Raw genomic sequence first — 24,867 nt, 5'->3', positions numbered from 1 at the left:
TAAAAGTTATATATGCTACTGGTCAAATGATAGCTACTATGTTAGTTTGTTGGGGCTGCTGTAACATTACCACAAACTGGGTGACTTAAAACAACAGATATATATTCCCTCTCAGTTCTGGAGGCAAGCAATTCAAAAGCAAGATGACAACAGGACTGGTTAGTTCTGGAAGTTCTGAAGGAGAACCTGTGCTTCTCTCCTAGCTTCTGGTGGTTACTGGAAGTCCTTGGCATTCCTTGGCTTGGAGCTGCTCCTCTCCAGCACATTCCTTCTTCTCTTTGTCTCCTCTGTATGGAGATTTGGGTATGGAGATACCCAAACCTCCCCGCTCTTTTCTCTTATAAAAGTATCAGGCGGTGGATCGAGGGCCCATTCTTCAGGATGACCTCATCTCAACTTGATCACATCTACAAAGACCCTGTTTTTAAGTAAGGTCACATACACAGGTATTAAGAGTTAGGACTTGAACATATCATTTTGGGGATAGGCCAAAGTATTTATTTAAAACTCATCTTAAAAAATAAAATAAAATAAAACTCATCTAATGAGGAGGCAAACTGGTATAGTGAAAAGGAGTTAGAATTCAAAGATCTTAACTAAGTACTGACTGCTCTTAAAACTTGAGGAATCACTTAGCACCCCCACCCCCACCACACCCCATGCTCACATACAGGAGTGTTTAAAAGACTTAATGGGCAATGAATGTGCTTTGGGGACATGGAACTGTTCATTATAATTATATTAGCAATTATAAAGGGATACTGGTGTCCTTTTTTTTTTCTCCTAATGTCATAACTTGAAAAATTTCAATTTCAAGTCTATAGAAATGTTGAATAGTCCAGCAAATCTTTATTGATTGTTAATATTTTGCTCTATACATGTATATGTGTGTGTACACACACAGAAAGGAATTTATGTATAGTGTGTGTGTATGTGTGTATATATATATATATGTAATGAACCATTTGGAAGCAATTTTCAGACTCTAGGGTAATTGCAATGGCAATATTAAGGGCATTTAAAATAGTGCCATTTCTTCACTCATGATCTATTTATTGAGACATCACTATGTACCAGAACATTGGCTAAGGAAGGATGCAAAAATGTGACACATTTCAGGACGCTGCCGTTTTTCTAGTAGGAGGGACAGAGACATGAATAGTTTCCCTGTGGTGATGAACACTGTAGTAGTAGTCTGCGTGCAACAGGACACAGACGTCGAGAGGGAAGAAGGGCATGGTTATGCAGACGTTCCAAAGGCAGTCTGTGTAAGCGGATATTTGAAATGTGTAGTTTGCTAGGCTAGGCAAAGAGAGGGAGCAGTGGGTACCAGGACATCTGGTCCAAATTTCATAATCATTTCACACTTTAGCCACATTAAAAAAAAAATGTACTTCCCAAATTTATGCATGCGAAGAATCAGTCAGAAAGCCAAAAGTGAAATGTTTTTTGAGGGATCTAGTATTACTTCTTTAAATAAAATACTTATGTCATATTCATTACTCTTCATAATGTACTCATTGATTTAGAAAGAATGAGTATGCATTGCTTTTCGTATTAAGATGCTGCTTTTGAATTTTATTGTATAAATGATACAGATAAATCTAGCAGCATTTTCTCTGATTACAGCATGACAAACATTTGGCTACTCATATTATCAAAAACCTGTGCTTTACCTTTCACTTTTAATATGCTGTCTCTAACAAAGGCAAACACTAACCAGCATTAGGGTTGGTTGGCTTGGTTTTAAACCATGCTTTCCTGTCTATGCACAGGAAATCCTATCAGCAAGAGACGGTCCTTTATGCCACACAAGAGTAAAACCTGCTGAAAATTGTAATTTCGAAAGCTTTTCTTTGTGGGCATTTTTGTCAGCACCAGAGGTGGGGACATGTTCTGATATTTCCATTTTTAAAGAGAGAGGTCCTTGAAGTTTGAGTTTTCCCCCCCTTGTCTCAAGATTAATAATTTATATTTCCTAAAGTTTATATGTCTTCAGTAAGATCCTCAGTATTTTAATGTGTTCGGGGGTTTACTCCCCACCCCTGACCTAACGCACGTGTAAGCTGCAGCAGATACCCCTGCTTTGCTTTCCTTGTCTGAAGTGGGGCTGTGCTCTCCTGAGATCAGAGTTTTTGCCCTTTAACCAGCCATTTCCTGCAGGACCACAGGAAAGGTTTTTGTTCTGCTAGATCATCTTTTCTGCCCTGAGACTGGTAAATTCTCGCTGTAGGATGGGGCCCATTTCTATAACAACACGTTTTTCATTCCTTTATTTCCCTTTCAGCAAACAGTGAATAGTGTAGATGAATTTTACTCCTGAGCATTGATGTGAGGCACATTTATTGTTCCTCAGTTGAAAATCTGCACACCTCACAACTGGATCTGAAGCGTTCTTTGTTTAAACACTGTGTTTTTCAGTCTTGATTTTAACTAGACATACGATTGATAGATTCTTAGGTATCCAAGAATGTCCAATAATATACTAGTAAAGAAAAGGAGTAAAATATTGGTGTTTATTTTTAATGCCTGATCCAGCACATTTACTGACTAACTAGTGTATTATAAAAACTGAAGTGTGTTTGATTTCTGTGCTGTCCACAGACATTTCATAGATGACTTATTTAGACCAAAACACGAAACTCAGAAATACAAATTTTAAATCCTGAATGAACTAAGTAGGAAGGAAATGTTACTCTTGGGATAAGTCATTTTTAGTAACATTTCAAGATAGATTATAATTCAATCACAATATGTTGTTTACCCACTGTATTGATTTTCTGGTGCTCCTGTAACGAATTGCCACAAATTTAGCAACTTAAAAAACACAAATTAATTCTCTTACAGTCTAGAGGTCAGAAGTCCATAATCAAGGTTTGGCAGAGCTGTATTCCTTCTGAAAGTTTTCCTTACCTTTTTGAACATCTAGAGGCTGCTTGCCTTTTTTGGCCTGTGACCCAACCCCTTCCATCACTTTAGCCTCCTATTTCCATTGTTACATCTCCTACCATTCACTTTGATCTCTTGCATCCCTCTATCAGGCCCGTCCTGGATAATTCAGACTTACCTTCCCATCTCTGTATTCATTTGTAAAATCCCTTTTGCTATAGGAGACAGCATTCCAGGTTCTAGGGGTTGGGATGTGGGTGTCCTTGGGGGAGCTGTTATTCAGCATATCAAACCCACTAAATTCCAGGTATTTTCATTATACTAGGTAAATAAAGATAAAAAAAAAAAAAGAGATGAGGGAGCTCAGTGCTCAGTTAATCTGCTTTTTGGACTAAGTTATATTCTGAATTTTTCTATAAATTGTTCCAAGGCTCTCACTGTCTGAATCTTTCAGGATTTGCAGTTGGATGCTAGAGGAGGAGTTTATTTTCCATTATAAAAGAAATACAGATTTCTAGGATTATATTCTCATGTTTATATTTCTAAGAGAGTATAAGCTTTAAATCATTTATTCAACAAATATTTAAGTACCTACTCAAATATACACTGGACCCTGCAAATATACTAGTAAGCACACTACACTAGGTCCTTACCTCCATGGACTGTACACCTGGGTTGTTCTGAAATCCCTTTGTCACACAACCATAGCCCAACCCCATGTAAAGTTCTATACACACGAGAACTTAGGTTTCCTGAGCATATTTTTAAAATTCTGCTTTGAAATATTTTCAGGTTTTTGTTTTTAGTTTTTGTTCCTATAATTAAGTTTTAGGTTTTTCAAGTTTTTAATACAGTGGTGGGAAAGTAATGATTGAAATATTTAAATTTTCCTTTTTGTAGATGTTTCATCTGGATCCTCTGAATCACACAATGTTTAGTCCAGAATTATTTCAACCGGAGATGCCACTGCCAACAGGTAAGAAAATTCTTCATCTCTTGCCTATCATTTTGCTTTTGCTTTTTCTAAAATCTGATTTTTTTATACACTCTTTTATGAAGTCAGTGAGTTACCTAGAAAGGAAATGGTGATTTATGTTTTAAAAGTCAGTTTTCAGTATACTTTTTTGGACTACATTTGCACAAACATGTTTGATTCCAGTTACCCATTGTATCGGAGAAGGCAATGGCAACCCACTCCAATCCTCTTGCCTGGAAAATCCCATGGACAGAGGAGCCTGGTAGGCTGTGGTCTGTGGGGTTGCTAAGAATTGGACACGACTGAGCGACTTGACTTTCACTTTTCATTTTCATGCATTGGAGAAGGAAATGGCAACCCACTCCAGTGTTCTTGCCTGGAGAATCCCAGGGTTGGGGGAGCCTGGTGGGCTGCCATCTATGGGGTCACATGGAGTCAGACACGAGTGAAGCGACTTAGCAGCAGCAGCAACCCATTGTATACTGATAATTGTTGCTAATATCTGCTAGCACAGCTCAAAAGGAACTTTTTTACTGTGTGGGATTTTTTTTCCTTTCACCCAATCTTGTTATCTCTGGGGTCTTTGTAACTCCTGTTTCCTTTGCCCCAGGCACATGAGGCAGTCTCAACTCTCAGGTGTATTCCCAAAACACTTACTTGAGTACCTATTATGTGCCAGCTAGTATACCACACACTGGGAACATAAATTATACAAAAGTCATAAAAATCATCTTAGTAGAAAAATTATCTTTTTAAAAAACTTCTTGCTTTATGTTCTGACCAGTTGGATAAACTCATGATAATCATCTATCCTCTTAACGTGACTGTTAATTAGCCCCATCAACAAGTTGATTTATTTTTTTAAATGAATGATTTTTAAAAAATCAGTCTCTGTTTTTATTGCTTTTTATGTAAGCTTGCTGTCATAGCTCTTTTTATGTATTCCTCACATCACCAGAGGGACTTAACAGATGTTCAAAAGCTGTGTGAGTAAATTTTGGAAGTTGTATAAAAGAGAGTTTTGTAATTACTGAAGTACATCAGATATTCTATTTACCATGGACTTGCCTATCCTCAATGGGAGACTTTGTGCAGTTTGTATCATTGTCATTTAAAATTGCTGTTGTTACTTTGTACTTACTGTTCATTTTTTGAATCAGGTGTTTTTTTGCATTTTTATATCTATAGAAGTTCACGCAAGGGGAAAAAATAAATCTGCTAAATCTTCAGCTTCATTAGCCTCACTAAGTGTATTGCTGAGGCCTTTCTTTACCCCACAGATCATAGCTGAGATGTCCTCAAGTGTTGTCCAAAATAAGCTCTAGATCAGCTTCCTGTGAACAACTGGAAGCTGTCTTGGTAGCTTCTGTGTTTTCTGTGAACTTCTTATTCTGGGGATCAAAGTCTTTTTCTTGGTTTTGATGCTTTATTGAAAACATAAAAGTTGCTGCCTTCAGGAAACATATACTTTTCCATTTAATGGCTTATAGATGCCAAACAGTATCCTAATGCAAAAGATTTCCTAATGTTTTTATTTCATCAAACTTATGGAGATAGAAATACGGTTATCAAAAGAACCAGCTCAGTAAATATTCTGTAGTCAAAGTTTCATGTTGTAGGAATTATTTAGCCATAACATTAGAAAAAGGCTTCCCAGGTGGCAGTCGGTGTAAAGAACTTGCCTGCCAATGCTGGTTCGATCCCTAGATCAGGAAGATCCCGTAGAGGAAGGCATGGCAACCCACTCCAGTATTCTTGCCTGGTTAATCCCATGAATAGAGGAGCCTGGCGGGCTACAGTCCATGGAATAGCAAAGAATCAGACATGACTGAAGCAACTTGGCATGCATGCAACATTAGAAAAACTTATACAATTATACCTCAAAATTGTATTTTCCAGTTATTACCTCATCGTTTTTTATTGTCACATACACGTTCCCTCTGCATTGCAGTGGCAGAGTTCAGTTTTTTATAAACCAAGATTTGTGGATGTTTTATTCACACTTTAAAGGAATAGAGAGGTTATATAAACCAATATTAACTTGTACTTTTCATATGAACTGTTTTATCTTCTCTATTTCTTGAAATCTAAAACCATGCTACTTGTTGAAAACTCTACGAGTTATGGCACAACTGCTAGGTCTGTAACGTCATGCTGTAATTTAAATTACTCTACACAGTAGGGTATCAATTCATGGCATGGAAATGCAGCCAAAGAAAATTGGCATTAAAGCAAATATTTGCATAGCAAATCTCATTTTCTAGTTGGTTTAACGTTTGAGTGTATTTCCTGAAAGAGAAAAATGGTCCCTTTTCACTAGCAGAATTACCAAGCCTTAGTATTTCATGTATTTAGAAGAAATTAAACCATACAGCAAAAATAATAACAAAATTTCAAGTGTTTTTCGAAGAGTTACTAAGAAGGGAGAGACTTGAAGTCTGATATAAATGTGCTCCAATTCCTCTGTATTTTCCATGATATCCAAATGTTGCCTCATTTTTTCTTTTTTTGCTAAAGTATATTTGATTTACAGTGTTGTGTTAATTTCTGCTGTACAGCAAAGTGATTCAGTTATACATATGTATACATTTTTTCATATTCTTTTCCATTTTGGTTTATCACAGGATATTGAATGTAGTTCCCTATGCTATATAGTAGGACCTTGTTGTCAAATGCTGCTTTCTTAAAGACTTTTCTTCTTCATATGTTCATTTAGTTTTCTAAAGAGACTGTTTATGAGTAGATTTGTTGAAACGTTGTATAGACCTTATTTAGCAATGTGAAAATCTTTATGTTTCTAATCAGTTTTATCTCCTTAGAAATTAAATTCTAGTCATTTTTCGGAATTTTAAAGTTCTAACAGTTTCTTTTCTAAAAAATAGTTGAATATGTCCAGGAACTAATTTCAGACAAAAAAAGGAAGATAATTTACCTAAATTATATAGCATTGCTCAGTCCCTACCCTTTTTCTTTTCTTGTGTATGTTTCAGTTCAAATTCAGTTGTTTTTCAACTGACTTCCTTGTAAACTTCTTGAATAATAACAGGAAATAATTATACCTTAGTTTCCTACAGTTCTCTGCCTTATCCTGATTCATCATAGCGCTGAAAATAAAAATAAATCCTCTCAAGTTATAGTTTATTTTTAATTTCAACCTGAAAGTTTAGCTCTTCTTCATAAATTTATTTATCTAAAATAATAAGTCTTGAACTTCTGGCCTAGAGACAGTGAAGATTGAAATGGACACAGAAGCATCCTCCTAGAATTTTTTTAGTACCATTTAAATTTACATTCAAACAAGTGAGAAACACCGTGAGCCTCTGTGTATCACAGAGCCTATGGGTTATTATACTTTTGACATGACATATGAACCAGCTGGGAAGCTTAGGGACTTTATCATATTGAATAAATTTGTATTTATACTGTCAGAGGTTTTGATTTTCCTTTGAGTTTCTAAACTCAGGTATAGTCAGGCTATCATTAAGCTTCTAGTAATCTTCGTTCTTATTAGTTGGTATACATCCATCTAAATTATTTTCAGAATTTTATAAAATGCTTATTTTGGAACAGAGTTTATATGAAAGTACAACATTCAAAAATTTTACACAGACATCAAAAGCTATGAGTTAATAAGAAGAATCTATCATGTCTGATGGACCAAATTAAACATGGGAGAGAGGAGAAACAAGCTAGCCAGTTAGGGAATGAGGGCAGCACTTGTGGATTCAGGTATTGACCGGGAACCCAAACTTGGTGTAAGGAAAAGCAGAGAGCCTGAGATCATCATCTGTGTGTTTCACACGTGTAGGTTACCGGCTCAGCCTCTTGTAATTTCATATTAGGCACATTTTCTTGTGAATGGAAGTCAGTGTGATGATGTGATGGCAAAAGAAAATTTCACAGTGACCAGGAAGTGGCTGCTGCTTTTAATTGGTATTTGTGTCATTATTAAAAATGCTTTGTTAGTAGACATGATTGTGAAGGTTGTTGACGTCTTAATTCTTGCCAGACGTCATGCCTTTTGTTGCATTCTGCAAGGTGCCATCACCACTGAACAGACGTCTAGATGGTATGGTTCTCTCTGATGGTGTAAAACTGTTACTAAATAAGGATAAATTTAATAATCAAAAGAAGATATGCCTTGTGGAATTTTAGCTAAAACATTTATTTGAAGCCTCTGTTTAAAAACATAATTTTCAATTTTTTTACTTGCTTTGTATATATATACATATATATATATTTTTTTTTTACCAAATTTGAGAAGCCTCACAGTTTCTTTTGGTTTCTGTTTGTTGTTTTGTTTTTAGCAGATGGCCCATACCTTCAAATATTAGAGCAACCTAAACAGGTAAGAAGATAAAAGGGGTGGGACTTTGTCTTTAATTGTTAGATCCATAAGTCTTAATAATACCTCCAGCACTGAATAAAATAGTAAATGAATTTTACAAAGGAAGTAGCTTATCTGGAAGATCAACAACCTGCCAAATTATGTAACAACTTTATCATCCGCTTTCCTCTTTTCTTAGTCATTGTTCAGAGTGTCCTGAACCTCAGTACATAGTTCTATAAAACTTAAGTATCGATCCATGGTATCCCATGATCTCCAAGACTTTGACTTACCAGCCACTCCTAGAAGAGATATAGGTTATCTCCACTCGTTTTCATGTGTGAGGAAATACACATACACACAATTTACATACACTGAGTCAGGTGCTTCCACCATGTCCCTGCACGTCAGTACTTCTGAGTCTTTCTCCATCCTTAGGAGCTACCGCCTTTGCTATTTGGAACATGTAACCTAAGATACTAAAAGTACCAGTGGAGTATAGATAAAGTCCTAGAATAGACAGTCAAGTTCTCTTGGGTATTAACTTTAGATCTAGCCTCTTTGGAGTCAGGAGAGGAGCATTTTATTTTATCAGGCCCTTCCCTGGCGGCTCAGACAGTAAAGAATGTGCCTGCAATGTGGGAGACTAGGGTTTGATCCCTGGGTCAGAAAGATCCCCTGGAGGAGGGCATGGCAGTCCAGTCCAGTATTCTTGCCTGGAGATTTCCATGGACAGAGGAGCCTGGTGGGCTACAGTCTGTGTGGTCACTGGGATTTCACTTTCACTTTCCTTTTACTGCTGTTATTTATAGAGGATACCTGGGAATTGAAGTGGCTTCCTTACCATGTCCCTGTGGGTAAATAAATATTTATTGGAAATTGGATGGGACCAGTGCTATGAAAGAGGCGGGAAGAGACTCTTTAATATCTTCCCATAGTCATTAGGGGATGAAGTAATGGTATAGTCCTCTGCAGAATGAGGACAAAGTTAGCATATCTCTGACTGGATATGCATATTTTCACAAACGTGTGAGACTGAGGATGCGTGTGCCTGCTTTCTTGCAGCTATATCACCCAGTACTTTTCCTAAATGGTTTTAGTAGCTCAGGCTAGTAAGCGTAACATTTTTGTATTATGTAACACTTAACAAATACTAACTAGGTCAAGATCTTCAAGTATGCATGTGGTTACTGTAATCATGGTATTACATATGTATTTGGGTTTTGGTCAGAATATAAAGGATATCAGTATCTTATCTATGACCACATAGACTACACTTACGAGGTTGACCTTTGATAAAAGTTTTTGGTGTGGGGACTGGAATACCATATGAGACTTTGGGACATTGTTTTCATGGCTCACAGGTGACACACCCTGACTCCACAGGCTGCCAACATGACTTTGCTTTATGTCCATTCCCAATTCCCTATCAGTGAGTTCTCACAGGATGCCACCAGTTTTCTCAAAGGACGCTCCCAGTGGAAGTTTATCCCCTAACATCCTGTGCAGTGTTACCTGGCCTCCTGGGAAATTTCTGGATAATCCGTGAAACCAAGAAATCAGCTAAAATTTATTTGCATACTAGGCAAAATGTGTTTTTCAAATATTCATTTTCATAAGCATAGCACTACCATAAGGTTTTTAAAATGAAGTTTCTTACTATGGGTCAATAGTCATAAGGAAAAATTGACGTTTATGATTTATCTGAAGGATGAGTTATGTAGTTTCAAAATTTAGTTCACTGTTGGTGGATGTGTTAAAGCTTATCTGAGTAAATCAATGTGCTTGCTTACCAAACTGTAATATTGTGATGTCTGACTCCAGTGAAAGTAAGAAGGTTGTATTGAAGTCAGACTTTCTGACCGGATGGATGGAGCCTTGCCTTTGAGGTTGATGACTCATTTTAAGCAAGTGGAGTTACTGAGATGAATGGCTGTGGATTGGTAAACCTTTAATCTCAAAATTTTAGAATCTGAAATGCATCCAGACTGTGCATTTGAAGACATCCTAGTTTCCTTTAAAAAAAAAAAAAAAGATAATTTTCTATCTTCAGGTTATAAATTCCTTTGCATAGAAGTTTAGATACTTTTATCCAACTATGAATGATATATGTTGTTTTTCAAATGATAAGCAAGGTATTAAGACAGGTCTCTTTACTTATATTTTACTGAACACCACTCCCAATAAGATATAATAATAGTATAAGTATATATTTCTCCAACTGTCCTAAAGTAACTTTATGATTAAAGATAATGAATGACTTTATTGTTTTAAAAATAAAATCTAGAAAAATTTTCTTTTTTCTTTGGAGTCTCTGCCACAATTTTCCCTAGCTTTGACAGAAATGAGTCATAGCATAGACTACTACTAATCTTTAGGATAGCTAGTTCTGTTGCATATTATTAAGTGCTAATTATCTAATATTGTTTAAAAGCTGAAGTTGTGTTTAAACCGATTAGCAGTCGAGTAATCCCTATTTTATGGTTAGCCAGTTCTGGAGGCTGACTGTTGCTTTTTCATGCTTTTAGAAATTTCATTTAATTATTGAAAATACACTAACAGCCTTTGACTATAAAAGGTATAGAGCTGAATTTGTAACTTATTTTTTAGTTCGAATTTTTGAGAAGCAAAACAAGGAGCTGCTGCTGCTAAGTCGCTTCAGTCGTGTCCGACTCTGTGCGACCTCATAGACGGCAGCCCACCAGGCTCCCAAAACAAGGAGAGTCACCTTCAAATCACTAATCTTACCTCAGAAGGCTTTCCAGGTGTTGATGTTTGGGGTCACCTAAGGACCCCTTTTCAAGAGTTTTTTTAGGTCCCACTTTAATGAGTTTGGAGAAGGCAATGGCAACCCACTCCAGTACTCCTGCCTGGAAAATCCCATGGATGGAGGAGCCTGGTAGGCTGCAGTCCATGGGGTTGCAAAGTCGGACACAACTGAGCGACTTCACTTTCACTTTTCACTTTCATGCATTGGAGAAGGAAATGGCAACCCACTTCAGTGTTCTTGCCTGGAGAATCCCAGGGACGGGGGAGCCTGGTGGGCTGCTGTCTATGGGGTCGCACAGAGTCGGACACGACTGAAGCGACTTAGCAGTAGCAGCAGCAGTTAATGAGTTGATCATATACTCCAGACCCATGTGTGACATAAGGTAGCTTCCTCCCCTAGGGAATTTACGTCTGGTCTCACTGGTCCCATAAAAGATACTTTAGACTGGTCCTCTTTGGAAATTAGAAAAGTCTCACAGAATTTAGAAACAATTCCAGGTGTTTTCCCTGAACCTCTCAGGCTGTTTTTCAAGACCCTACGGGGCATAGTGAAATGAAGTACAGTCTAAGGAGGGCAGAAATTTTACATTGATCCATTAGCTCAAAGCCATCAAAACCTGTATATTCAATGAGCTCCAACTACCCAGTGTGCAAGATAGAAAGCCCCCACTAACAAGTAGTGGTGTGCGGAGCTTCTGAGGGCCTAAGGATCTAGCACTGTTCATATGAAGTCAGTCCCACAATAAAATAAATGAAAGGTGAGAATGTTCCTTAAAGTATGTTAACATATTCTTTTCGTTAAAGGGTGTATTTGAGAAACAGAAGACCATCTGGTCAAGAGACTGTATAAACTACTAACACTACCACAAATTGTTTGATATCTTTATAAAGCTGAGTCTTTCAGGAAAAATGTTGAAATCTCCCTTCATATGATGATGAGAGCCATTCTCATAAATGTCCTTGTTTTATTTTTGGTATGCAAATATGCACAATTACAACTGTTAGCTTCTTAAGTCATAAAATGTTAAAACTGGAATAGACCTTGAATATGGTCTGATCTTCTTACTTGAATTAAAAAAAAATACATGGAACTCATATGTTTATCAGCCCACACAGTAAAGGCTTCTTGCTAATTCCTAGTTGATATTACTGTGTCTATAAAAATTCTTGAGTTAATATATAAAGGGACTCTCTGGGTTTGGATTCTTTCAGGTCAATTAATATATCCAGCTTGAACTTGATAGTATTAACAATCTTAAATTGAAACTTCTTACCATTTGAACTGTTGAGAGTTACTGATCAGATGTGCGGGCTTGCATAGGCGGTGTTCTGTAACCCTGGTGGGGTATATTTAACAAGACATTTCTGTATTCCCTCCTGAACCAACTGTCATCAGAGTAGGTAAAGAAATGCCTTTAAATAAGAGTCAGAGAAGCTTAACTTTGAGTCATATGGCCAATTTCAGAGCTTGGCAGAAGCAATGTGAGATGAGGAAACTCTGATGCAGGCAAGCTGTAGCATGTCGAGTCCTTAGGCCTAAAGTCTGCAGCAGTTTACTCTCCACATAGCACAGGAGGAGAGCTTCTGCAGGGCCAGGGACCTGGCTTTTAAGCCACAGCTCAGGGCCCAAATATCAGTTAACACCAATATTCATGATAAGGTTATGGGGAGAAGTGGTTCTCATATACAGTCCTCTTTCACAGATTGTGTCTCCTCTAATACACACAATAATATAAAATTTGGGTGTAATTTTGTCCCCATAAGTTTTTAGTAAGTATTCCTCAAACTTGCTCACCTTGTGTTCACCTTTGCAGAGAGGATTTCGTTTCCGTTATGTGTGTGAAGGCCCCTCCCATGGAGGACTCCCTGGTGCGTCTAGTGAAAAGAACAAGAAGTCCTACCCTCAGGTCAAAGTAAGTTTGTGATGTCTTTCCATGTGAATTCGGGAAGATTTGGTATCCTCAGAGCAAAAGAAAGGAATGCTTTAAATAACTACTATATGCCTCTGCTTATAAGCTGAAATGTTCACATGATTATTTATAATATTTATGTAGAAATGTGTCTCGTAGCAATAGAAGTGACAGATTCTAAAACTGTTAATATTTCCATTTAGTACAGATTATCTCAACATTAACAAAACTTTTATTATTTCTTGGTTATCTTAAAAATTTGTTTAGTTGTATACTTCCTAAGACTTGTAAAATGCTTTGAGAGAGTGCTCAATTTCAGCTCTTTAGAGATCTAGCAAAAAAATAAGACTCAGATGACTGAGTGTGTGGATTATATAGTAGAATACCTCAGATCATGAATTCTGATCCAGACTCTGCTACCAGCTGTGTGCCTTTGACTGAGTTATCCAACACTTCTGAACCTCAGTACCTGGTTGTGCAAAATGCAGACTTGTTAAGGACCTGTGCTTTGTCGTCTTCTAAAGATTGAAAGAGAAAATGTATCTCAGTGGTCCAAAAGGGCCTCTGCTTGAGCAACTATTCGTCTACACATGATGGTCCTTGGAACATACTGCTTCATGACATGCTGTGGTGGGCTTAGCTGAGCTTTTTCTACTTCTTCAGGTTCTTTTTCTTTCTTTGTATTTAATTGAGACTATCATCCGCTGAGGTAGCTTGAGTTTTTTAGTTTTGTAATGTAATGTCATGTTTCATAGACTGATTGCTCACGGTTTTGCAGGTAAACCAGTCAAATATTGCAGTTTCATCTTTTGTAAACATTTTCATTTGTACAGGACAGACCCTTAGTAAAATTGTGATATCAAAGAAATTGGTCTTTGGTTTTGCCAGCTTTGCATTTTGTTTCCTCCGTCTCCTCATAGCCCACTTCTAGGCCCAGGCCTTTCTAATTTCTTACCTCTGGTCCAAAACAAAACCCTTGATTCTTTACCTCTTGAGTAATATTGTAGTATTAGTCCTATCCATTGTGTTTGCATTTTAAGTCTCCTATCCGAGCTCTTGTGTGGAATGAAAGACGTGTTTCCTGTTCAGGATTATTAGTCAAGATAAATACAGGTTTAGCCACAGATTTATGGTCTCTGGTCCTTTAGAATCTGAATGAGGAAATAAGAACAGCAATAAAACACGGGGATTAGCATTTATTAAGCACCAAAGATTTGCCAAGTGCTTTTACATACATTTCCTCCTTGGAAGGAAAGTTATGACTGAACTAGACAGCATATTAAAAAGCAGACATTACTTTGTCAACAAAGGTCCGTCTAGTCAAGGCTATGGTTTTTCCAGTGGTCATGTATGGATGTGAGAGTTGGACTATAAAGAAAGCTGAGTGCAGAAGAATTGATGCTTTTGAACTGTGGTGTTGGAGAAGACTCTTGAGAGTCCCTTGGACTGCAAGGAGATCCAACCAGTCCATCCTAAAGAAGATCAGTCCTGGGTGTTCATTGGAAGGACTGATGGTAAGGCTGAAACTCCAATATTTTGGCCACCTGATGCGAAGAGCTGACTCATTTGAAAAGACCCTGATGCTGGGAAAGATTGAGGCTGGGAGAAGAAGGGGACGACAGAGGATGAGATGGTTCGATGGCATCACTGACTCAATGGACATGGGTTTGGGTGGACTCCGGGAGTTGGTGATGGACAGGGAGGCCTGGAGTGCTGCAGTTCATAGGGTCATAAAGAATTGGACACGACTGAGCAACTGAACTGAAACTTACATACATTATCTTTTCTATCCTCATAACAGCCCTGGTAGGTAAAAAGTCTTAATACCTGTGAGGAAACCGAGGCTCTTAAAAGGGAGCCTTGTGGTCCTCACAGGACTGGTGGCTTGTCGTCCTGCAGCAGACTCTTGCTCATTGAACGGTCATGTGGAACATGTGCATTTGGGAGACTGGAAGCAGAGACCTAGGGAGCAGGACATGGGAGGATGGCAGTAAGAGAAGACACAGAATTATAACTCTGGGCAACGAGAGAGAGGAGCTCAGGAATAGTGGGTACTCAGATATCAGGGAGTCAAATCCAATACATGTTTTTAACACGTGCCTGTGTCTCCTGTATAGAAATACTGTATGTGTTCATATGTGTGATACATATTATGGGCACTGACACTGATTACGATTGTAATTACTGAAGAATTAGCATTAAGAGTAAAACTGGGAGTTTTTTTCTGGACTGTCTCTGTACAAACAAATATAAATTACAATATTGTTAAGTGTTGACTTGTATTGCTGTAGTCTTTTATAACTAAGTAACAGTTCTTGATACTAAAAGATACATAGTAGTAACTTTGTTATAGATTTGTTACCTAGTGGAAAAACTTTATATATACTATTATGCTCAGTCTTCATACATCCTTCTCATGTAGTGGTTGATGCCTCACATTTACAAAATAGTCTAGAAATAAAACAACCTAGTGGATATTCGATGTTCTTCTCAAATCATAGTTTATATATCAAGGAGTTTAATACTTATTGGGAAATCTAGATATGTAAACAGCTAATACTAAGAAAGTCAAAATATAAATGTGTATGATTATTCATTATTGACCTTCAGCTGCAGCTTCACTATTTCACCCAATATTTTTTTATTCACTAATTCAACATGTATTTATTAAGCATTTAACCCAATTGGAAGAAAACATAGAGCAGTTCAGAGAGTCTGTTATAAACTATCATTGTTCTCTTAGCCTGTCATCATTCACTGAAAGTTTGTAATAGTTAAAGGAAGTAATCTTATTTATCATAGAAACTCTTAATCAGAAGAGCTGATATGGGGAGAAGAGAGAGTCAATCACGAGGTAGTTTTTCCAGAGCTCTTCTTCCAATATCACTTTTAATAATCTTTTTTACAAAGGATAGTTAAGGGCGAACTTTTGGTTTACAAAGGGATATAAATCCCTCCTACATGTAAAATTTAGGCAAAGGAAGGAATTGCTCTGTGTGTGTCTTTATCAGGAGGATCGTCACAATCATACATGTGTCTGCAGCAGTTCACTAAGCACCCGCTCCATGTGAGGCTGCAAGAGAAGTTGTGTGACAGATACAGCTCAATCAGGGTTTCTCACACTCATCACTACTAATGTTTTGGGTGGGAAGACTTCATGCTTTGGAAGGTTTTCTAGTTCATTGGAGGGTATTCGGCAGCATCCCTGACTTACACCCACTAGATGCCAATAGCAGCGCTATAGTTGTGACAACCAAACAATGTCTCCAGACATTGCCATATGTCCTGGGGGGGGGGGGGGGCGGGCGCAGAATCACCCTGCTTGAGCACCACTGATCTAGATGCAAAGTCTAATCAACCTTAATCCTTCTTCTTTGCATACTTTTCTGCTATATAGGACAGTAGCTCATAGGTTATATGAGAGGACTTCCCTGGTGGCTCAGATGGTAAAGCGCCTGTCTACAATGCAGGAGACCCGGGTTCTTGCCTAAGTCTATTATTTTGCAAACATATATACTTTTCCTGATTATTAGATGTTTATTTTCAAGATGATGATCATGGTGACTCTATAATTTCTTCTAGAATGTCTGAGTTAGTGTGCCTGGATATTAAGGAGAAAGAGAGAAAAGAGAAGAAAAAACATATCCTAAACATTCCATATCCTATGGTAACTGCATACTCAACATAGGAGTTCTGTTGGTTCTCTGTTGTAAACTGTTACAGAAGAGAAAGTGAAAGTGGAGATGGTGTCAGTCAAGGTTGTAAACCTGTGTAGCCGCTGTGTGAGAGCAGTGAGAACGTCTGTGCAGTGGTCCTCAGCCTCCCTTCCCATAGAGGCAGGTGTAATGGAGAGTGCCCCCACACTCTTCCCCAAATCCCATTTCTGCAGGAACTTCAGAGGGAGAGCATTTACATTTACAGGAAGGAAATGATACTTCTGAAATTTACATATGATACATGTTTATTAAAGTATATTTGTTCAGGCTGAAGCGTGGAATGTTCTAGGCTCTGCCTTTTCCTCCTTTGCAGCTTCTTAGCTTCCTCTCTCTCCTCCAGCCTCATTCTTTCTCTTCTCCTCATGCCTCTGGGAAACATACCACGTCCTGGAGAGGCCCCTGGAACACTGGTGGTTCGCATGCCCTCGGTCTTACATAGGAGCAGTGAAGTGCTGACGGCCAGCCCCAAAGCTATGGGGACTGGCTGTGGTTTGGGGGCTGCAGACCCCTAGCTGTGGTTTATAGAACTTGTAAACATATAACCTGCTTGGGTCTGTCTCTTGCTGATTGTCCAAATATGGTACCTAAAGTTAAACCATTTTAAAACCAACTCTGAGAGTCTACTCCAGTTCTCCATTTGCTACTGGAATTTTGTCCCATGCTTAAAACCCCATTTCCAGTAAGCTGAGTGTAGGCTGGGCTTAGACACACTCTTACTATGTTGAGATTATTTCTAGGATTAGGGCTCTTGAGCCATCTGGTGTTCGGCATGTTTCTTTCATGTCAGAGGATGCCATTTAGCTTATTTAGCTTTCAAGAGTTTTCACATTCTTTTTAAAACATTGTTTTAATTATAAAAAATTCCATGTGTATAGAACATTTAAAAATTGACGTAAAGTACACCATATACCACTACCTGATTTAATAGCGACAGTCATCACTCAGTATCCTGGAGGATTGTTTCTAGGATCCCCACAGATGCCATAATTCATGGATGCTCAAGTTCCTTTTATAAAATGCAGCAGTATTTGCATATAATCTATGCACATCCTTCTGTATGCTTTAAACCATCTCCAGATTATTTTAATGCCTCATACAATGTAAATACTATATAAATAGTTACCAGTGTGCAGCAAATTTATTTTACTTTTTGGAACTTTCTGGAATTTAAAACATATTTTTTCCATCTGCAGTTGGTTGAATAATGAATGTGGAACCTGAGGATACAGAGGGCCAACTGTATTAACATTTTACTGTATTTGCTTCTGATCTCTTGCTAAAATAAAACATAGTTATTGCTGAAGCCCCACCCATTGATCACTTTTCCCTGTTCTTCATAGGTAAATCACTGCTGCTCTGAACTTTCCATCTCTGATAGAAATTTTTTCTGGTTTTAACTCAAATTTTCTATTATACCTGGTGGCTTTTTTTTCTTTTTTTCAGGACAAATAAGAGTTAAGACTGGGATCCATTGAAGATTAGTGTTCGGTTTAATTCTATTAGAGGCTCCCTTGGTGGTTCAGATGGTTAAGAATCTGCCTGCAATGTGGTAGACCCAGGTTCCATCCCTGGCGGGGGGAAGATCCCCTGGAGAAGGAAATGGCAACCCACTCCAGTATTCTTGCCTGGAGAATTCCATGGACAGAGGAGCCTGGTGGGCTACAGTTCTTGGGGTTGCAAAGGGTTGGACATGACTGAGTGACTAACACTTTCACTTTGATTCGATTGATTTCTTCTTTATTATTCAGATAAAATTTATCCATTGACAATGTGGAATTTATTCTGACTCCTACAGGAAGAAAATAATAATAATATTCAGAGAAAATCTAGGGAGAATATGCAGACTAACTTGCATAAATATGTGAAAATAGAGATGCGGAAACGTGTATCTTGCCCCCTTTAAGGAAAGCTTTCCTGTTGTTAAACATTCAATCATCTATTTTACAGTCCTACCAAGTTCTCCTTTAAAGTTTCCTCAGTTCTAATTTCATCGTGGAGCTCCAGATGGGAGAGGCTGGCAGAAAAGCACAAGTGCCTTCCTCGAGGCCAAGCCTGTCACTGCCTGTTTTTGACTCAGCAAGGAGTGCCAGGGAAGGCTCGTTTCCCTCTTTCCCGAAAGTTATTCATGAGATTTTTTTTATTAACCAAACTACCTTCCTCTTCACAGAGGTGGAAAGTTGCCAAGAGGAACAGCCCCACGGGGCTTCAGAAACCCTCACTGATTCTCTTCCAGAGTGGCCAGAAAGCCCCCATCCTCAGCCGATGTGACATCCTCCAGCTTGGCCTACTCCAACCAGAAAGCTGTCAGTGACCTTAGCTCTAAAATACGAGTAGCTGACCAGTCGGTATTCTTATTTTCTCTTTAGTTATAAATATCAAATGCAGTGGACTACAACTTGAAACACAGCTGATGTAAGTGTAACTATTTTTAATCAAATGTTTTCTGAAAGCTGGTTCTCAACATATGTTTTCTTTCCGGAGTGTTTCAGATTAAACAGAAGGCAAAGTATTGAAATGTTTAGATCAAAAACAGACAATGTTTATTGTCTCCCTGACCCCCACGATTTTTTTTTTTCTTCTTAAGTCTCCACTCTCGGTGCCTCTCACTTTAAAATCCTAAATGCTAAGTTTCTGTCAAGGTCAGATGAAGACTGGCTGATCTCTTGTGGCATTTAGGGATATCATGTATCCTTGTGTAATCTCCCTTTCCTTTGTATGGACTTGTCTGGTTTAGGAGGTTTGCCATTTTAAGTATCTCTTTATAGTGCTAGTTTTGAATAATTTAATCTGACTCAGTTACTAAAAACAACAGGGACAAGGATCACCAATAGTCAATTAGGTTTGCACATAAAACTTCCTTCATAGCATTTATTAAAATTTCCATCAGTATCCCTAAGCTGTTCACTACTTGCATATGTTAAAAAGGAAAAATAACCGTATCCCCTAGACCAAGAGCCCTGTGCTCTGTATATTGAAGAAGAGCACTTTGTAACCTGGATACCTTTTACTGGTTTCAGAGGGATTTGGAGCTTCTTAATTTATATGCAGAAATTTATTGGGTTGGCCAAAAAGGGACCTTTTTGGCCAACCGTGTGTGTGTGTATGTGTGTGTGTGTGTACACACACACATTTCTGGGGAGATAAATATAACTTTCCATCAGATTTTCAAATGGAAGGATTCAAATACAGTTAAGAACCAGTGCTGCAGAGTACGTATCACTTTGGCTTTCTGACAGTGGTTGATTTTAAAAATTGCTAATAAAAAAGATATATAGGCTGTCTTAAAAAATTTTTTTTTAATTTTGTACTTTTTAAAAAGTACATTTTTGTATTTTTACCTGTTCTTAGTGAGTGAAAACAATTAAGGCTGGTCAACACAAGACCCAGGAAAGCCTCCCTTCACTTTGGGTATCAGGTGGAGAAGCAAGGACACACAGCAGCAGTGGCCCTAAACGGGAGTAGGCGTCACTGCTTTTCCTTTCTTGCTCTTCCACAGAGATGCTGATTAAGCATGAAGTTAACCATTAGTGGTTGAAGCCAAAAGAGAGAAAACAGTTCATTTAACAAATATTTATTGAGCACTCTGTGTCAGGTCCTATCTTGGCAAGCAGACAAAACTCCTTCCATGTGTAATCTTAACCTAGACTTCTGGATATTTTTCTTTCAAAAGTTTTTCACTGGGCCTCCAGAACAAAATATTACCTTGTAGAATGTTTTTAAAAACAGCCCTCTAAATTTATGGTATGTAGTCATAGTCTGCATTATGAACTAGAAAAAGCTACTCATGAGAAGAAACTTCTAGCACAGATCATAGCTGTGAAAAGTAACTACTAGGAGTACAGTAAAAATGTAACTATTAACCTAATAGGCTTATTGAATTTACAGACAGGGTGAACCTTAAGCTCTGTTTTGGTCCATCACCCCTTGGTGACCTTCCTTAGTTGACTATTCCCATTTTTCTCTCATCCACTTTTCCTTAAATTCATGGTTGTTCCTGGGACCATTATTTAATCAGAAGCAAATCTCGGATGGCTTCTTCCAGCCCCAGAGGTTGAAGATTAGATAGCCTTTTTTCCTTACATTTAAGAATTCAGCTCTCATCAGGTCACATACTGGTAATTCTTCCTGATAAGGAAAGAGCATACAGAAGTACTATGGCCCGCAAAGGTGTAACACCTCCTCCTCCACAGACAAGCCGAGTTTCAACTTGTCAGCAGATCTAGAGCTGAGGCTGTGAACTACCCTGCTGTCACAACCTCTCCTCACCCGCCAGGTGGATTTCAGGCCAGAGTCCTCTAGTCTCCATTCGCCTCGCTGAGCTCTCGTGTGGGTGGACTGCAGACTTTCACAGATAATGCCTCTCACCCTTAGGTCCCCATCCACCCAGAAGAACGATGGTGAGGATGGCTTGCTGTGCTTATTTACATCATCTCATTTAGTCATCACAGCCCACTGCAGTAGGTTCTGTGATCCTTATTTGATAAATGAGGAAGCCAAAGTCCACAGAAGTTAAAAAGCTTACCCTGGTCTGAGGCATGGAGCCCAAGATTTCAGTTCAGATAGTGTGATTTAATAGTCCAGACTCTTCACCATCATGGGAATACTATTAATTATAGGGGTTCTTTAAATCTGTGGTTCTCAACCATGGATATGCATCAGAATCACCCAAGAATATTTTAACTGCAGAGATGTCAGGGGCCCACTCCACTCATGCTAAATCACTGTGGGTCAATTAGTATGATAATTCTGTGATAATTTCTAAGGACTCATGTCATATAATGACAAGATATAACAACAGGTGAATGAATAGGTCAACATGGTGTAACCATGGAATAGAATACTGTTTAAAAAATCATGAGGATTGCACAACATGGGAAATACTTGAGACCTATTGTTAAGGAAAAAATCAGAATTCTAAATTAAAAATATCACTGAAGTGATTTAACTCAGTGAATGAGTTAAAGTTAAGATTAGAGACAGGAGAAAGAATTACCAAATTTAAAAACAGAACTGAAGTAATTTCCTGGACTGTAGCACAGAGAGAAGGAAAACTTGAAAGAAAGGGTGAGATACAGATTACAAAGAAAGAGTAAAGCTGTCTAATTGAAGTCCTGAAGGGAGATAAGAAAGCTGCACATTTCTGGTTCTGCACCTAGAGGTTCTCGTTTAGGGTAAAGTTCAGGCAGCTTATGGACCATACTTTTAGGTGTTTTTTAAGTATTGGCTCTGAAGTCAGTCAGTTCATAGCTGAAAAGATGTTGATTCCTAGCTTTGCCATCTACTGACAATGTTATTGGTATTTAACTTGGTCAAGCCTCAGTTTCTTCATTTGTAAAGATGAGATAAGTAATACCTGCTTCATAGGATATAAGTATGAATTGAGTTGTTTAGTGTATGGCACAGAGTAAACACTTAAAAGTGATCGTCAGCTTCTATTTTTTGTATTCCAAAATACATTAATTTGAGTATTGAACGACAGTTTTGCTGATTGGTTTATGGAACCATGGAGCTACACAAAAGCTTCACCAGTCCACTAATTTATTTTCAGCACAACTTCACTAATTAATATTGCTTCCAGTCTATTTATGCCATGTCCTTCTTTCTAAAGTTAGGAAGGTGGGAGATTGAAAACAGATGCTATGTCAAAAGCTTGCTTTTAAATGTTATGCATGATTTCTTATGAAAATATTGATCGGTAGCAAGAGGCCAGAAAGGAATTTATCAAATTCTTTTTAGGTTCTTTAACTGTGTTCTCTTAGGCATTATGCATCTGATAATTTGCACAAGTATTGTTTTAGTTTCCTAGAGCTGCCATAACAAATTATCACAAATTAGGTGGTTTAAAGCAATAGACATTTACTCTCTCACAGTTCTGGAAGCTAGAAGTCCAAAATCAAGTTGTTGGCAGGGCCACGCTCCCTCTGAAGGCTCTGTGGAAGAAGCCTTCCTTGCCTCTGTAGCTTCTGGTGGTTGCTGGCAATCCTTGACATTCTTTGGCTTGTAGCGGTATCACTCCAGTTTCTGCCTCTGTCTTCCCCAGACTTCCCCTTTGTCTTTCTGTGTCTGAATCTCCTTTTCTCCCCTAAAGACAACAGTCATTGTGTTTAGGCCCCACCGTAATCCAGTCTGACCTCATCTTAATTAATTATGTCTGTGAAGACCCCATTTCCAAATAAGACCATATTCTGAGGTTCTGGGTAGACTTGAATTTAGAGAGGATAATATTCAACCCATTACAAGTGTCTTATGGCATTAAGCTTATAAAGCAGTGGCTCTGAAAGTCTGGGATAATGACCATTTTAGGCCCAGTATGCACTGGGAGAGATATTCACATGTATCTGTGGTATCTCTTGCATGCATGGCATGGCTTCTGCCTCTTGGCAATCCTATGGACTATGGAGCATATCCGGTTCCTCTGTCCATGGGATTCTCCAGGCACGAATGCAGGAGTGGGTTGCCATTCCCTTCTCCAGGGGATCTTCCCAACCCGGGGATCAAACCCACATCTCTTATGTCTCCCACATTTACAACTAGTACCACCTGGGATCATTATTATTAAAAATCTTTCAAGTTGCAAAGTTTGCCAGTATTTTGAATATTTTCTAACAGAATAATTCCTGTGATCTCTCTCCATTGAGTAAATGGTGGACCTTAAATACAGTTGTGCCCTAGTAAATGCTTAACAATTGACTGTCCAGGAAAAAAAAAAGCAAATTGAAACAAAACCCTGATTTGTAGTATTTGTTAATTTTCTTGATGTAAATACTTATAGTATGATCACTTTCAAGCTATCAACATTAAGTCAACTGGTTTGCAAATTTTCTGAAAATTTAACAGTTCTTGTGAGTTGGTCAAGCCAATTCTAGCATACCACTGCAAGATTTCATAAGCAAAGCAGATATGAGATCACATCCTGGATATTAACCTAATGAGCAATAGTCATATCGAGAGAAGATAATAAATCGCTTCATGTAAGGTTCTTTATTCATGTGTTAGTTACATAATACCTAGGGACTTTGCAGAATCTGAGTAAACCCATTGAGTTGCTATATGACATCTGTCATATGGTAGTTAAATAGAGCTGTGGTTTAGTGAGCAAAATAACATACTTGAAAGCAAAAGCTAGATTTTACTTGAGATTATATGATTTACAGATAGTGTGGCCTCCAACAAGTCACATAATCTCGTCAGGCTTTATTTTCCTCATTTATAAAATGAAAATAAAAAATACCTACTTTGCAGAAATATGAATTGTATTAGGGTTAAGTGATTGTCATAAATAGCACCTAGCCCGGTCATGGCACATCTATAGCATTAAATGTTCATTCGGGACATTTTATATTTTTAAGAATAAATACGATTGCTAGCGCCATGAAGGGAGGAGATTTTTTTTTTCCTGTTGTGTTTACTGCTGTATGTTCAGCACCTGGAATAATACGTAGTATATAGTAGGTAGCCAGTAATTATCTGTATAGTACGTGAATCGTCAGTGCGCAGGAGATGCTAGAATTATCTTTCCCAGACTATCACTAGTAGTATCATAATTCTGCTAAAGAAGAGACAAATAGTCTATTACATAGACATTATAGTCACAGGTTGTTATTGGAATACAGTCTTCAACCAGCCTTCACAGCTCGCCTCCGCCTGCTGTTCCGTCTTGTTCTTCCTGCCTCACCAGCCTGCTTTTCCTTTTCCTCCCCCATTCACCTGACTTTGTAATCCCGCGTCTCATGTCCCAGTCAGTGAGTTGGAACACTAGAACTTAGACCCTGGGCATGACACCAGACTTCGAGGTTGAAGTGGGGCTTTGTCTGCCTCAGTTTCTCTATTGGAATCTTTCCATGGCTGTGAGAGAAAAATCAACGAAAACTAAGCAGCAGATGGTAACTTATTTGTTTAAAAAGTTGGAAAGTCCAAAGGAAAAGCTAGCTAGCTTCAAAGCCCACTGGATTCAGAGCTGACACTGTCATTTGGCTTCTCTCTGCTGCTCAGCTCTGACTTCTGTTATTCAGATTTCCCTCTTCAGCTCTGCAAGGCAGCCACAGCAGCTGTCTCAGGCTCACCTTGTTAGGAAACCAGGTCCTACAGCAGAAAGTGTGCTTTCCTGGAAGCTGAAACAGGTTTAAGGGGTCCCAAGTCAAAGGTTTCTAGGCCCTCATGGTCTGCCTTGTTTCATAGCCCTTCCCTGGAGGTCACACCTGGGACAGAGAGTGTGAGGCAAGGTGATTGCGTTAATAACCATTCGCAGCCTCCACCCTCTGGATCTGGCAGCGGAGTTAG

At 38.3% G+C, this 24,867-nt stretch overlaps 1 protein-coding gene across 2 annotated transcripts in view; it reads left to right on the top strand.

The window, feature by feature from the left end:
- The window catches only part of NFKB1 (nuclear factor kappa B subunit 1), a 125,552-nt gene that overhangs the window by 27,804 nt on the left and 72,881 nt on the right, over nt 1–24,867 (top strand). The window contains exons 3-5 of one of the 2 annotated variants that reach the window (XM_018049265.1): nt 3,790–3,865; nt 8,176–8,213; nt 12,776–12,874. In XM_018049265.1, the coding sequence (XP_017904754.1) occupies nt 3,790–3,865; nt 8,176–8,213; nt 12,776–12,874 (213 nt within the window). Of the gene's footprint in view, nt 1–3,789; nt 3,866–8,172; nt 8,214–12,775; nt 12,875–24,867 lie in introns of both variants that reach the window. The other variant, XM_018049264.1, reaches the window with a different exon arrangement.

This window comes from Capra hircus, chromosome 6, assembly GCF_001704415.2.
Source record: "Capra hircus breed San Clemente chromosome 6, ASM170441v1, whole genome shotgun sequence".
NCBI lineage: Eukaryota > Metazoa > Chordata > Mammalia > Artiodactyla > Bovidae > Capra > Capra hircus.
Note: the sequence above shows the minus strand (reverse complement) of the source record. Positions and strands in the feature narration are given on the sequence as shown.